General features: G+C 33.7%; 1 protein-coding gene across 1 annotated transcript in view; it reads right to left on the bottom strand.

Annotated features, from left to right (window-relative positions):
* LOC107660377 (homer protein homolog 3-like) overlaps positions 1-16,213 on the bottom strand; it is a 28,226-nt gene that overhangs the window by 4,345 nt on the left and 7,668 nt on the right. The window contains exons 3-8 of the mRNA XM_016449647.1: positions 14,418-14,574; positions 10,189-10,320; positions 9,884-9,991; positions 7,135-7,143; positions 5,564-5,697; positions 2,474-2,630 (exon numbers count right to left, since the gene is read on the bottom strand). Coding sequence (XP_016305133.1) covers positions 2,474-2,630; positions 5,564-5,697; positions 7,135-7,143; positions 9,884-9,991; positions 10,189-10,320; positions 14,418-14,574 — 697 coding nt within the window. The remainder of the gene's footprint in view (positions 1-2,473; positions 2,631-5,563; positions 5,698-7,134; positions 7,144-9,883; positions 9,992-10,188; positions 10,321-14,417; positions 14,575-16,213) is intronic.

Genomic DNA, 16,213 nt, shown 5'->3' with positions numbered 1-16,213 from the left:
ACACACACTCGCACACATACACACACACGCACGCACACACACACACACACACACACACACACACACAAACACACACTCGCTCAGGAGAAAGAGGAGCAGCTCCTAAAGGTCTCTGGCACTCTGAGGGTCTTATGAGAGACTGGCTTATTTTTAACCGTGTAAAGTGCAAAAAAGTTTCCAATCGAGGGTCTGGCAGCTCCCACCGGTGATATTTCAGTTCTCCTAACTAGGCCATTGAAAGTAGGATATTGCTGTCCTACAAACCACCCCACATCTCTCTCTCTCTCTCTTTCTCCAGTCTCGTGAGACATGAACCATTTTCCACCACCTGGTTGCCTGTTCTGGGCTCAGAGACGCAGCGAGACTGAGGGCCACCTCACGCAAACACGCGTCCTGGTCGCAGTCGTTCAGTGATAACCAGAGCAAACGGTGAGATGTGAGAGAAAAGGAAAGAGTGTTGATGACAATGCATTCGGATCGATGGAGAGTCCTTTTGATTCTCACTTGGACTTGAACCCAGTTTACCTTCTTAAATCTCTTGAAATTATCAAGCAGGTCAATTAAATAGGCTTTTTTTTTCCAATTTAAGACAAGGCAAGGCAAATTTATTTATATAGCACAATTGATACACAGTGGCAATTCAAAGTGCTTTACAAGAAACATTTCTGATTATTATCAATGTCACAGAAATGCATTTTTATTATTTTTTGGAAATTAATTGGAAAAAATTCACATTTTTTTTTTTTTTTATAAAAGTAGTGTTTTTAATTATTAATTAATAATTATAAATAATTATTTTATTAATGTCATGTAAAAAAGGTTACAAATTGATTCAATTATTATATAGTATTAATAACCATAAAATTCATAAGAAATCAAATATATATATATATATATATAATAAAAGTAAAAAATTAAGAAAAGACTTAAATCGTTTTTGTAGAGAATTTTGAAAAAAATAATGTAAAAAAAAAAATAATAATTTCAGCAATTTTGTGAATTTTGGAAATCTCATTTGCCATTATTAAACTGTATTTATTCCATCAGCATAAGCAAGTTTTTTTTACCCCATATAAATTCATGTTTCAATTCTATGTTTAAACAGTTTAACCCAAATCCAGATGTGTGCAGCACATTTTATGGAGCACCAGTTTCCTGATCCTGGAAGAGTAGACTACAATGCCGGCAGCTCTGACTCACATTCTGTAAGTACGTTTTCATTTAAAGGATTTGCCACTGACGATCTTTAAACTTTAAACCGCATAAACACATTTCATTACACCAAATACACAAAATAATGTTATTTTTAGCAGCATCATATGACCCCTTTAAAGGAAAACCATTTACCTTAAACTATCAACTAGCAACCAATATTACAATATTTTTTGTGTTTACACATAATAAATTTATTAAAAACAAGTCTTATCTCATGCACATTTAATTTTTTATATTGTTTTAAAATGGTTATACAGTAATTCTCGAAAATATTTTATTATAGGTATAGTTTATTATAGCTAAAATACTTAAAGTCAATTTAAATTAAAATGACTTAAAATAAAATAAACATTAACTGAAAAAAATAAAGGCAGCATTTCTCAAATTCATTTAGTTTAACTTGAAGTACTAAAATAACCAAAAACAAATAAACTAAACTAAAAAACTAAAATTACTTAAAATAAATGTTACCTGATATAAAATAAAATGTAACTTATTTATTTTAGCTGGTTGCTAAGGCAACATTTGTCATTTTAAGTTGAAGTACTAAAATTAATAAATTAACATTTATAAAAACTATATATTACAAAATTAAAAAAGACAACTAAAAATGTGACCCTCGACCACAAAACGAGTCTAAAGTGTCAATTTTTCGAAATTGAAAAATATCCATTGATGTATGGTTTGTTATGATAGGACAGTATTTGGCCGAGATACAACTATTTGAAAATCTGGAATCTGAGGGTGCAAAAAAATCTAAATATTGAGAAAATCATCTTTAAAGTTGTCCAAATTAAGTTCTTAGCAATGCATATTTACTTAAGTTTTGATATATTTACGGTAGGAAATTTACAAAATATCTTCAAGGAACATGATCTTTACTTAACATCCTAATGATTTTTGGCATAAAAGAAAAATCAATAATTTTGACCCATACAATGTATTTTTGGCTATTGCTACAAATATACCCCAGCGACTTGACAAAAAAACAAATGACAAAAACAATAAAATTACTAAAACTAACATTAATATGAAAACAAAATATAAAAATACAATCTAATTTGCAATAAAAAAAACTATAATAATATATCAATGATACTAATAATTCAAAATAATAATACAAATTCAAAAATAATAACTACAAAAATACAGTGCTGCAGATAGATTAATAAATATTAACACTTGATTTATTTTTGTACTGTTGATTCTCTTGCACTTTCCACATTGCACATAGTTTGAAAGCAGCGTATATTCTCACCTGATCTCGTAATCTCTCCGTCTCCTCCTGATACGCCGCCAGCTGTTTCTTCCACTGCTCCACGTTAGCGTTGGCCTCATGCAGCGCAGCCACGAGTTTAGCGTTACTGTCCTGTAAGGTGAAGAGCTCGGACTCCAGATTCATCTCACAGATCGAGCTGAAACACACAGAAACACTGACCACTTCAACCCATGCTGAGGTGTTTAGCCAGGAACCCTAACATGAGAATACAGTGATTCTGCACAGCAAACGCAACCAGTTTTCCCTTTAACTTAACTGAATATTATTTAATCAAAATGCAGTAGATCAATTATTGAAGCTTTAATGCTCTGTGCATCAAAGCAAGCATGCACTGTATAAAACAGTAAATGTATTACTTAGCAAATCCAATCAGATAATCCTAGCATGTGAAAATTCACTGCATTTATTTATGTTCACTATTCCAAGCAGATGTAATTTTTTTAAAAAGAGGGGACACTTTAAAAACATGTTTTCATAAAGGGTTAAACAACAGCAAAACTGAAACCAAATATAAAAGAAAATAAGATATTTAACATATGAAGTGATGATATATAAATAGATATATAAAGTGATGAAGAAATAAACTTCACAAGTCAACTGAGCATGTTTATCTGAACCCAGGCCTGAAATGACAAATGCATCATCAAATTGAAATTATCACCATGGCAACATAAATAATGTGCTTTCCCAGGCGTCAAAACTAAAACATTAAACCTTAATATTATATAATAACATTTAAAATATATATGTAAAAATAATAAAAATGACAAAAATTGAATAAAATGACAAAACATTCAAATGAAAATATAAATTAAATTTAGAAATAAAAATCTAAAAATAAAAATGAATTCAAAATAATAATAAAACTATAAAAGTAAATTTAAAAAATAATAAAATAACACTGTAGCCAACGAAGAAAATAATGAAACAGAGTACAGTGCATTAAAATTGTCCAGATGTGTACCGCTGTTTTCACATTTTGGTTGACAAATTGTATCAAAAAAGCAAACTACTAAAGTTTTCAGAACAGCATCTCATCTGTAATTTCCTTTGACTGCAGAAAAGTGTGCAGCGTTTAGTGCATGAAATGTTTCCAGGAATCGCAGACGTAACTCTTGTGAAAATAGAGCGTCGCTCCATGCAAACACTCTTGACTGGTTACTTTCAGACGCTCTCCATAGCAACCCGGTTAGAAAAGAGTCCTGTGCTGATCGAACACAAGAGCAAACGGGTGAGAATTAAAGGAGCATGAGTGTGTTTATTACTCATCAGCACAGTGTCTCTCCTGACACAAGACACCAGAATGTCTCAGAGCATGGAAAAACACCTAAAATCCAGGTTCTGTTTGCAAAGAAAAGCTGAGTGTTGCTTGCTAGTGATGCACCAAAATTAATTTTGGATTTGTGGTACTGTAAAAAAAAATTAAAAGTTTTAATTTCAGGGATATTATATTCAACTAAAACTAAATTATTTTTTTTTTTAAATAAAAATAAACATTAACTGAAATAAAAAAATAAAAATTTCTCAATTTTAATTTAGTTTAACTTGATGTACTAAAATAAGTAAAATTGAAATAAAAATGAATAAAAACTACATAGACATAGGCCTGGGCGATAAAACGGTATCGATATTTACCGACGGTACACCTTCTTTGATAACGATATACAAATAGTTTGATATAGGCACATGCTATGAGTGACGAAGACAGCACACACAAACACGAACACATGCTGAAATGAGTGCTGTGCCTGCCTGTGATGAGGAGATTGTGAATAAAGAATGAATATTAGTCGAATTTAAAATAAACATTTGCATTTGAATGTTAGGAGTGCGTCAGGGAGCGTCATCAGTGGAGCACGAGATGCGGTGATAATGATGTAAGTGACGTTGTTGCATTTTAATGTTTTGTTAGTCTAGCCCACGAGACGCTCTTTTTCTATTGCTCTTTGTTTTAAAAAAGGTTATAAAAAATGTCAATAATTATCGATACCGAACGATACGAAACATTATATCGCTGATCCATTTTTTTTGCTATATCGCCCAGCCCTACATAGACATATTTAAAAAAACGACAAGCACACAACAAACTTACTAAAACCTAAATAGAACTAAAATTAAAATGAAAACAGAAAATATAAAAACAAAAACTGATTCCATATATTAATAAAAACTACAATAGTATCTCAATAATACTAAAATAACACTGTTCAATTTAGATGAAAACTGAAACCAAAAATACAGTGCATTTAATAATCAATTAATTAATAAAATGTATCTATTAATAAACACTGAATATTTAAACTGCACATAAGGCAGTTTTATATCAACATTTTAATGATATAATTATGTTTCTACTCCAATTCACGGTTGGAATTTAAATATTAAAACAGTGGCTGTAATAAAAACTTGTTTTCATGACAAATTTATTCAAAGAGGTTAAAATATAATGAATATGTAATATAGTGCATTTAACAAAATGCTCCTCTCTAGAGTTATTTTTTCTAGTTAACTAACAAGTTTATAGACGTCAAATGACTTTCATGAGGTAACTGTAACGTTACGTGAAGCAGTTTTATTGATGTCTTTTTTTTTTGGTAGAAACTGATTGATCGATTGCATGAGACTTGACATTTCAGTAAGTTGTACTCTTTCTTTCAACGCCCTCTGATGTTCATTCATGCTTATTTAATGCTCTAATTAAATGCCACTGCTTCGTTTAATGATTTCGGCCCTCTAAAACTGATCAGGCTTAACCAGAAATGCAGAAATGTCAATGCATCACTAGTTTGCATGTGCAAAATTCAGCGGCATGATGCAAGTGTGCTGGAGGTGGTTGCTATGCAGTTGCTAAGGTGTTCAGAACGGTTGCTACAACGACTCACATGGTAAAGAGGCCTGTAATCGTTGGCGTTCAGGAAAGCTGAATTTAGGGGCATTTTATGGGCTCTTTCAGGCAGGAAAAGGCCCATTATAGTGTGATAAATGGCTGTTACACACTTTCTTCTCCAATATTTTCCCACAAATGTGCAAAGGCGGACGTGCAGTCCGAAAACGCCGCTGATGCCTTACCCCTCTGAGAGCATCTTCTTAATGCGCTCCTTCTCCGAGGACAGAGTAATGTCAGCGCTCTGGCTCCGGAAGAGCTTGTCGTCCGGTCCGTTCACACACATCACTGGAGGAGACTGCAGCTCGTCAGTCAAGTCCTACAACACACACACACACACACACACACACACACACACACAGAGAACACTGCTGTTATCAGATGAATCCAGACATACTCACAGCTCAGCGTCCGTCTGACTCACTTCAAGATAAATCCTTTTAACTGACAACTGAGTGTTACACTAAAAAGCATAATTTACTACATTTCTAGTAAAATAAATACTATAAATAAATACTATAAATATATAATAATATAAAAACAGTGCCATCTGTAAATTGTGTGATGCAGTGAATTACTGTTGATACTGAACTTAGTCACATTATTCAATAGATGTGACTGTTTTTGTAAATGCAAACAAAATACTTTTATTTTAAAATGTTTTTTCATCATGTTGGCATATGATGAAAGTAATATGTCATAGGTTGCTGGATATGTCACAGGATACTAATATCACTTCATTATATTATTATCGTAGTAATATATTGCAATTTTAATGTCTGATTACAGGGTACAAAACTGAAACAAGGCAACAAAACTGTGATACTACCAGAATATAGTCAGTAATTTATAAAAATTCTAAGTATATACATTGCTTGTGTATACACACATTACATAATTCACAAATAATACATTATGTATATGAATTATCTATCATGCAATTTATATATAATATAAATTATATGAATATAAATATATACATGTAAATACATGTAAATATTTTCAAAATATATACTGTATGTTGTGTGTATTTATATATACATAATAAATATGACATATTATGTAAACAAAAACTTTTATTTTGGATGCGATTAATCGTTGCCCAGCACTAATATAAATTTACAGTAAATACAAAAATCCCTCTTTCTCTCTACATGCATATATAGAGCTGCATGGGTAAATATGATTTCTTTAAAGTTCATTACTAACCTTTTCAATGAAATTATATAAAAATACACATTTTCAAGTACAAATGGCACCATTGATAAATGACCCAGATTTCAGCAGGCAAGTTTGAAACGCATAATAAAGTCATTCTCAGTCTTATTATAGCAAACGGTGAGCAAATGCAACATAATGAGTGAATCGTATTGTTACAAATAGGCCAGCGGTAAAATTATCAAAACACAAGCTGTCTTTTCAGCTGTCATTCCAAATCCTTATTTTCACTTGGTCATTTTGCTCTATTTCAACATTGGCAGGTATGAAATATGATTGGTTTCTGGTGAAGGTGAACCCCGTCTGTGTCACGTGTGAAAATGACCTGATTTTGCTCCTGCAGTGGCAGATGATTCTACAGGGTTCACCGTGGGACTCGGCTGATTGTGGAGCTCGTGGGACACGTGATGTGTGTGTTAGAGTGTGATAAATCACAAACCCCCTTTAAACATCAACAGCGGCTGCTTATATTCCCACAAAACTCTGAATCGTGCCGCGGCGCTCATGCTGTGTGTGCGTGTGTGAATGTCAAACTCACCTGAGAGAACTGACAGCGTCCGGATTGAAAGCATTGAGAGAAAATGATAAAAGATACAGTCATTCCCATTATTTATCATGCGTGGGGGAGACCGGTGGCATTTTTACATGTTCATACATTTCTACAAATCTACCTGCCATCTTTTGGTATAAGAAACATTTAGTGCCATTCAATTAAAGACCAATAATATTGAATTTAATATAATATGTTATATGGGGGAACTATAACACTTCAAAATATATTTGTCAATTTATCTCAAATAAATATATAATTGGTTTAATACTTATAAACAGTACTTAAATTGAATGAAATAAATATTAAACCTATTTTATTTCAGCTAGTTGCCAAAGCAACTTTACTCATTTTCATTGAGTTTAATTTAATGTACTAAATTAACTTAATAGAAATACAAATTAATTAAAGTCATTAAAAAGTCATGTAAAATTAAAAAAACGAATTTCTAACTTTAAAAATTAAATTAAAATATAAAAATACAGAAAATACAAAAATAAAAACTAATTCAAAATATTAATAAATCTATAACAAAATCTCAATAATATTAAAATAACACTAAGTAGCTGTTAAATCAATACTTAAGTCTTCTACTACATACTTCAATGAAATGATGAATTATATGCTTTAAAAATATTTATATTAAATATTTATTTATTTTAATCTTCAATTATATAATGCATTATATATTTTAAATATATTTATTTAAATGTAATAATACATATTTATATATTTTACATATATAAGCAAACATATTACATAAATATATTTATATTAAAATAGTATATATTTTAAAGATTCAATCTTTTAATTCAGTCATATATTTTTTTATTTCATACCTAGAATTACAATTTCTCCTCAGCGAAACCTCAAGCATGAAATTAAAATCAACATTATCAAAACTTCAGACAGCAGGAAAAATACAGGGCATTCAAAACAATAAAAACTTTAATACCTCAAAATTATTTGATTGCTGAAATGACCTCACTTCATTTCCACCGACCTAGAGAACTCTACTGCATGTGCAAAATAAGTGTCACTCCGGTTTGATTGTGACTGAATAAATTCTCACAGTCAGTATTTGAGATTAACAACAGTATTTGCAACTCTCAAACTCTCTCTCTGTTCTCAAACTGTTCACACAACAGGAGCGAAACTGAATAAGTCTCTGACACAGAGTCCAAATCAAGCCTAAAATCTCTTTTAGGTAATAATAAACCAAACTCATGCTCAGAAATTAGTTGTGAATCTTGATCGTATCTAGATTTCAGGTGTCACTCTGGTTTATAACCGAAATGTGTGTGAATGCAACCATGTTTAACACTAAAATAGGGCTGACGAATGCATTCTGTTGCTGAAGCTTGATCCAGTCCTTTCAGATTGTGTAATGAGAACAGACGCGGACAAAAGCGAAACTGAAGCGCATTGTGCAGAATTCAGTGTGAACAGCAAAAAAAAACAGGCTCTCGTCAACAGCCTCTGACCTGAAAAGACAAGCAGTTCGACATCATACGAGAAGACAGACGCTGACAGAGCGCAACCAGGCTGGTTCTGGATAATTTTATCACTGTCCTAGTTCTCCTCTCACTTCCCAGTGAGACGAATGACCCAGCTCATCCTGCTCTAGGATTACAGTAACCCTTCACTTGCCACACACACACAAGATCTGTCAGATGAAGAGCAGAAACTACAGGAAAATAAGTCAAAACTAGGTGGTTCTGGGCCGTTGCCATGGAGTTGCTAAAGTTTTGTGAGTGCCAGGGTTGCCAGGGCGTTGCTATGCAGCTGCTAATGTGTTGTGAGTGGCTGTTAGGATGTTGCTATATGGTTGCTAAGGCGTGGCTGCAATGTGTTGCCATGCTGCTAGAATGTTGGGTGGTTGCTAGGGCGTTGCTATGCAGCTTTAATGTATTGCCAGGATTCTAGAATGTTGTTTGGCTACCAGTGTGGTTGCTTTGCAGCTGCTAAATTGCTATGTGGTTGCAAAGGAGCTGCTTCAGTGCTTCAAAGGTGCTAGGTTGTTAGAATGTTGGGTGGTTGCCAGGGCGTTGCTAAGCAGATACTAAAGTGTTGTTTGTGCCAGGGCTGCTGGGGTGTTTTATGCAGCTTCAATGCTTTGTAAGGCTGCTAGAATGTTACGTGTTTGCCAGGGTGTTGCTATGTAGCTGCTGGTAAAGTGTTGTGAATGCCAGGGTTGCAAGTTCCAGGGTGTTGCTATGCAGCTGCTATAGTGTTGTGAGTGCCAGGGTTGCCAGGGTGTTGCTATGCAGCTTTAATGCAATGCCAGGCTTCAAGAATGTTTGGTGGTTGACAAGGCATTGCTATGCAATTGTTATAGTGTTGGGAGTGGTTGCTGGGATATTGCTAAGGAGTTGCTTCAATGCATTAAAGGCTGCTAGAATGTTGGGTGGTTGCTATGCAGCTGCTAAAATGTTGTGAGTGGTTGTAAGGATGTGGTTCCTACACATTGAGTTGCCTCAATGTGTTTCTAGGCTACTAGAATGTTGGGTTGTTGCCAGGGTGTTGCTATGCAGCTGGTAAAGTGTTGTGAGTGCTAGGGTTGCAAAGGTGTTGCTATGCAGCTTTAATGTAATGCCAGGCTTCTAGAATGTTGGGTGGTTGCCAGGGCGTTGCTATGCACCTGCTAAAGTGTTGTGAGTGGTTGCTAGGATGTTGCTAAGGAGTGGCTTCAATGCATTTTCTGGCTGCTAGAATGTTGCCAGTAGTGACGTCACACCTGAGGAGCGGCGATACTGAGAGCTGCGTTGCTCAGCTCCATCTTGTCCTGTGATTTCTCTCTGGCCAGACGTGCAGCTTCCCTCACCTCTTTAAAACGTTCGGCAAACTGCAACAAAAACACATAATGCTGTATTATATAAGGGGTGATGCAAGTATTTCCAATCATGTCTGTGCAAAACTATATTATGTTGGTTTTTATCCACCGTCTTAATCTCATTTGAAGCATTTGCATTCATGCATTTGCACAAAGACAACACATTGTGTGTCGTTTCTCTGTAAACGGGCCATTAAAGATGTTCACACCTGGTGCAGCTGCTGCTCTGTGGCGAATCCAAGGCCGTAGACGGTGTTCGCTCTACTGTCCGCCCACTGACCGAACTTCTGAGACGTCTTAGTGAACGTCATGTTGTGGCTGATCGTGCTGTTGATGATCGCCTACCAAAAGAGAGGACGTAAATCACAGAACATTCTGAATAAGCACCCATTTAAAAGAATACAGAAGGGATAGTTCACCCAAAAATGAAAATAGTTGACGGTAGCCATTGACTTCCATAGTATGCAAAAAAAATACTAGGCTATAGAAACTGTCTGGTTACCAGCATTCTTTAAAATATCTTCTTTTGTGTTTAACAGAAGAAAGAACCTCGTACAGGTTTTGAACAACTTGAGGGTGAGTAACATATGACAATATCCCTTTTAAAAACGTCAAAAAACGCCTTAAAATCTGGTCACTTTTACACAATACGTGCAAGAATATCAGAAAGGTTTGTGATGCAACTATCTGTAAATCACTGTTTACATAGAGCAAAACATAAACAGTATTCCCACCTCAACAGGATGATTTAGAAACATTACGGCTCAAATAACATCTATTTTTAACGACAACATCTAACCTCTAATAGACCAGCATTGAAAGTGCAATACTGTAAACACAATTTATGCTTGTTTATGCAAAACGTTGATATTATTTTGTGCTGTTTGGGACAGTATTTGAAGACTAAGTGTATATAAACAAGTTACATAAATATTAATAAATAAAAAACTGTAGCACAAGCTGGTGTAAGTGTTTCCAGCAGCTTTAAATAGAAGATCAGTAACACATACTGAAGCCTAAACCGCAGTCGTTCAGGTTAACAGTCTGACTGGAGCCACACTTATGACCCCCGAGAGAGTGTAAAACATGAAATCTAATAACTGTGAGAGACTGTGACGATAAACACTTCATATGACATGTTGAATCAATGTATCATAAACATCTAAAATGTCCCATGTTTTTATTAAAACCAGAACAAACCAATAAAGCTGCACAAAGATGATCACAACAACTCAAGCCATCATGATGAAGCAGTAATACAACTAGAGAGACCAAGAGACGCTTATAAATGATGTTTCAAAAAATAAATTGGATGGTTCTGTCAAATGTAATTTATTTCTGTGATCAAAGCTGAATTTTCAGCATCATTACTCCAGTCTTCAGTGTCACATGATCTTCAGAAATCATTCTAATATGCTGATTTGCTGCTCAAGAAACATTTCTGATTATTATCAATGTTGAAAACTTTTTTTTATCATATTGCAAAAACAAAAGAGGACATTTACAAAAGAGGACATTCACCATGATAACGGTGTTGCAGCTCCTCTGCTTTGTGTCGTAGCATGGCTTATGGAGTCTCTCATAGCTTATTGTTTTATTCTCTCTGGTTCTCTAATGACTTGCCCAATATTTTTGTGGAAACTGTGATACATTTTATTTTTCAGGATTTACAGATGAATAGAAAGTTCAAAAGAACTGTACCACAAACTTACAAACTTTAATATACTGTATGTAGACATTATTTTTCAGGATTCTCTAATGATTTTGATTAATTTAATGCATCCTAGCTGAATAATAATATTAATTTCTAAAATAAAAAAAAAAATAAATAAAAAAAAAATATATACTGTGTATATATGCATACACACACACACACAGACAGTTAAGATACTAAATTAATAATACAGTTAAGATAAAATATACAGCAGCAATGATGATTCTATTATTATTTTAAAAAGATTTATAAATGTCTTTGAGTCTCTCATAGCTTATTGTTTTATTCTCTCTGGTTCTCTAATGACTCATGTTCCTCCTGACAGCAGGAGTCATGTGACTGCAGATTACCACGGTGACCGCTGGAATCATGGATGCACTGGACTCGTGATAGTGAGGTCATCCTGAATCCAAATGTGGGTCAGTTTAGAGGTGTTAGATGAAGCCGAGACACTCCGGTAATCCAGCAACAACTGAGATTTACAGGCTTCGGTGAGGACAGTCTGCTCCATTCAGGAGTTTAATACGAATGCTGATATCATTATACGAGATGCAGTTCAGAGAGGTGAAGTTCAATACCAATGCATGAGATGTATTTACAGTAACAATACACATATTAGAATGATTTCTGAAGATCATGTGACACTGAAGACTGGAGTAATGATGCTGAAAATACAGCTGCGCATCACAGGAATAAATTACATTTTAACAGATATTTACATAGAAAACTGATATTTTGAATTGTAATAATATTTCACAATATTACTGTTTTTACTGGATTTTTTATCAAATAAATTTAGAAGAGACTTTTCAAAAACATTTTTATTTCTTTAATTATTCCAAACTTTTGACCGGTAGTGTGCATCGTTTTCAGATTTATCTCTAGAACATATTTCCACCTCGGAATAAAAACAAAGGTAATTGCGAATTTTTATCTCACAATTCGAACTTTACATCTTGCAATTCTGACATTTTTCTCAGAATTACAAGATATAAACTCAGATGCCAGATATAAACTTATTTCTGACTTTTTTCTGACGCCACGGAATAAAAATAAAAAAGGTAATTGCAATTTTTTTTTTCTTTTTCTCGCAGTTGGGATTTTTTATATCTCACAATTTGGTCTTTTCTTATATAAACTGGAAATTCTGAGAAGAAAAGACCAAACTGAGATATATACTCAGAATTGCGAGATATATCATTTAGATCTCACAATTCTATGTTTATGGAACTGTGAAATTAAAAAGTTGCAATTACCTTTTTTATTTTTATCCTGTGTCAGAAACAAGCTTCCATGTTAATCTGAACAGCTCGTACAAGCAAAAAACAAACGGTCATCGGTCACTTCACATGTCAATCAGACGCTCTCTTCCGGTCTAAGTGGGCGGTGCTTGACCAGAACAATCTGCAAACTGTTTCTAAGAGACTATGGTAACGACTCGAGGTCTCCTGTGTGCTGCTGTCTTTCCTCCTGAGTGCTCAACACTTCGCTCAGTGTCTCCGCTCGAGCGGTTAGACAGCTCTGATTCGCTCCATCAACGAGTATCGATTATCCCGACAGGATGCAAGTCATGCAGCTCCGGAGTTTTCCTGCACTCAACTCTTCTCGTTCGCTCTGATATCAGGTGTTGAGGTATTAACCTTCACTTCAGTGTAAATCCCCTCGCGGGGAGTACTTTGTTCTGGCTCTAATCACATGGACTCAATAATCACCATCTGAAAGCTTGTAGCTGACGGAGATGTTTATTACGTTACGCCTCTGCAGTCGGATGGATTTCCTGGCATGTTGCACTGATGATAACCACGAGAGGCTTTCTGCAGAACCTGCGGCACAATGCTAGTATGCAGTATGTGCAACATGAGTACAGTATGCACATGCATCGAATAGCATGATGACACACATTTGACAAAATATGCAATAAACAACCAGAGAACATTAAGTGCAATACAGTTTCTCACTATGCAATGCACTCGATTTGAACTTCCATTCCCAGTGTGAATAAAAATGAAGCTGCATCAACTACAACCTCCCTCTTGACTCAATAATTAGTGTTAAAATTAACATTCAATAATATTATTGATTTAACTGCACTGACACTATTTTCATACATGATGAATTTTGCAATGGATTATTGAACCGGTTTGTTTCATCATTTATTAACTTTGCAACATTGACGCTGTTATTAACCTGAATTGAATAAACTTTGAACTAAATTGAGCTGAATTGTAATAATAATAAACCTAAAATGAGAAGGGTCTAATTTCATATTTCTATGTGATTAGAGCATACACATGATGTCTCGTGTTATGGAAGTATTCAACTCCTTTTATTATTTAAAATGCAATATTGTAGAATTTAATTGATTTAAAAAATCACAGTTATACTTCCAGTTTATCTGTCACAGTGGAAAAGGAAGATCAGATATCTCACACGTTATTCTGAACATTTTGTCAGTTGTCATAGATCATCTAGGTATTTAATGAAGTGAGGAAATCTGCATACTGCAGAAACAGCATGATAATACGCTATTCTGAATCTTTAAATGTACAGTTGTTGCAGATATTCCAGATCTTTTAACGTTTCTTCTATACAGCATTTCTTAGAGGGTTATACATATGAATTGAGGTTGATGCACCAGAACTATGAAACACACCAATGCTCAGATTCCCAACCTGCGCACCAGACCAAACGTGCTGTAAAGCAGAGGAGAAGCCGCTCGCTCACCTTGGTCCCGCCCACGCTGATGATGCGGTAGGCGTGTCTGTTGGCGTCGTAGAAGAAGGAGACGGTGACCGCATGCTTGCTGGCCGGGATCCAGTTGCGTTTGGTGGCGGGATCGATCTGGAACACATGAGCTCGAGTGCTGAAGATGGGCTGTTCCCTGCGACACACACAAACACACACGACATGAGTGCGTGTTCAGAAAACAACACGACTGAACTCAGCTCAGGCTGAACATGCAAACTAAGAAATCTGGGATTCAAAACATACACCTGGAAATACACAAATAGAATAAATAGAAAAGAAATATTTCAGATTCTGCACTATTCTAGGCCTATTATTTTACAAATAATTAACTAACTATTATTATCAAATTAATAATAATTTAATAATACATAATATTAATTTTTACAATGTTTTCAAACTTTTTAATTTTAAGAGAAATACTACTAATTTAATATAACATATATAATTAATAATAATAATAGTGGCTATAAACTATTAAAATTAATCAAATATTATTATTATTATTTAATTAAGAATTTAAGTGAAATACTTCTGCTTATATATATATATATATATATATATATATATACACATAATTAATTCTTAATAATAATTAAAATAATTGTAATAACTTATCAATAATAATACATTAATGAATTTAATAACATATATTAAGTTAAATAATGCTAGTATTACTAATATTTTTTTGTTATAATTTAATATTTTTACATTTAATAATATTTTAAGAATGTATATAATATTACTAATTATGTATACTATTAATATTATTAATCAAATATTTTATTATTATTATTATTACCTTAAATATTAAGTAAAATACTAATACTTGTTACTAATACTACTTATTATTATTATTATTATTAATAACCTTACTGGAAAGACTGAAAATATCACTTTTTAAACTTCTTTAATACTCAACTCGTTTTGGATGCAGAGCACCGTCACGCAGTAAATGGATCTGCAAGGAAACAAACTGGGCTGCAACCGACAACTACTCTGACAATCTGTTGATTATTTCAACAATTAACTGAATAATTGTATAGTTTGTCAATAAATATTTTAAAAGCCTGTAGCTTATGAAATTCAAAAGAGTGCTGTAACTGACAAATGATGATAACGAGAGAGGAATGAGCTGTAAACGATCAGAGAAATGAACTGATGCTGTACCTAACACCTCATGACGGACTGAATCTGAAGCTTCAATCTGAAGTCAATATGGCAGCTGAAGCGCTTCGGTCAAACTGTGTGTTATGGACGTCTAACAGCTCAAAGGTTTTCTGACCCGCGACAGCTTCATTTTTAACCTCTGTACTTTTGGTCATTGCTACAGTAGCACAAAAAATCATTAAAAAAAATATATAATTTAATAACCCAGAACTCTCAAACACAGAAAATTAAAAATTAAACAAATAATTCTGAACCTAGCTTTATCTAACGTTCAGATTTCTGTTCTGGAAATGTATGCAAAATGCATGCATATTTAATTAGATAATGCCTCATTTGTATTAAGAAATAACATAACATTAAGAAAACAATCTTTAATTTGGTTGTTCATGAAGCTACAACTCTTATTTTTTCTTTCTTTCTTTGTTTTTTAAACTATTTTCAGAATGACCATATTCAATATATTTTTCATGCATTATTAGCTGAAGAACACATTCATTGCTCATAAATATTAAGCCGTATTTTTTGGTTTAAACTTTAAATAATTAATTTGCAATATTTGTTGGCCAAAACAATATTTTGGAGACCCACAATACCAAAAAACATCC

The sequence above is a fragment of the Sinocyclocheilus anshuiensis genome, unplaced genomic scaffold (genome assembly GCF_001515605.1).
Source record: "Sinocyclocheilus anshuiensis isolate Anshui unplaced genomic scaffold, SAMN03320099.WGS_v1.1 scaffold1433, whole genome shotgun sequence".
Classification (NCBI taxonomy): Eukaryota; Metazoa; Chordata; class Actinopteri; order Cypriniformes; family Cyprinidae; genus Sinocyclocheilus; species Sinocyclocheilus anshuiensis.
Note: the sequence above shows the minus strand (reverse complement) of the source record. Positions and strands in the feature narration are given on the sequence as shown.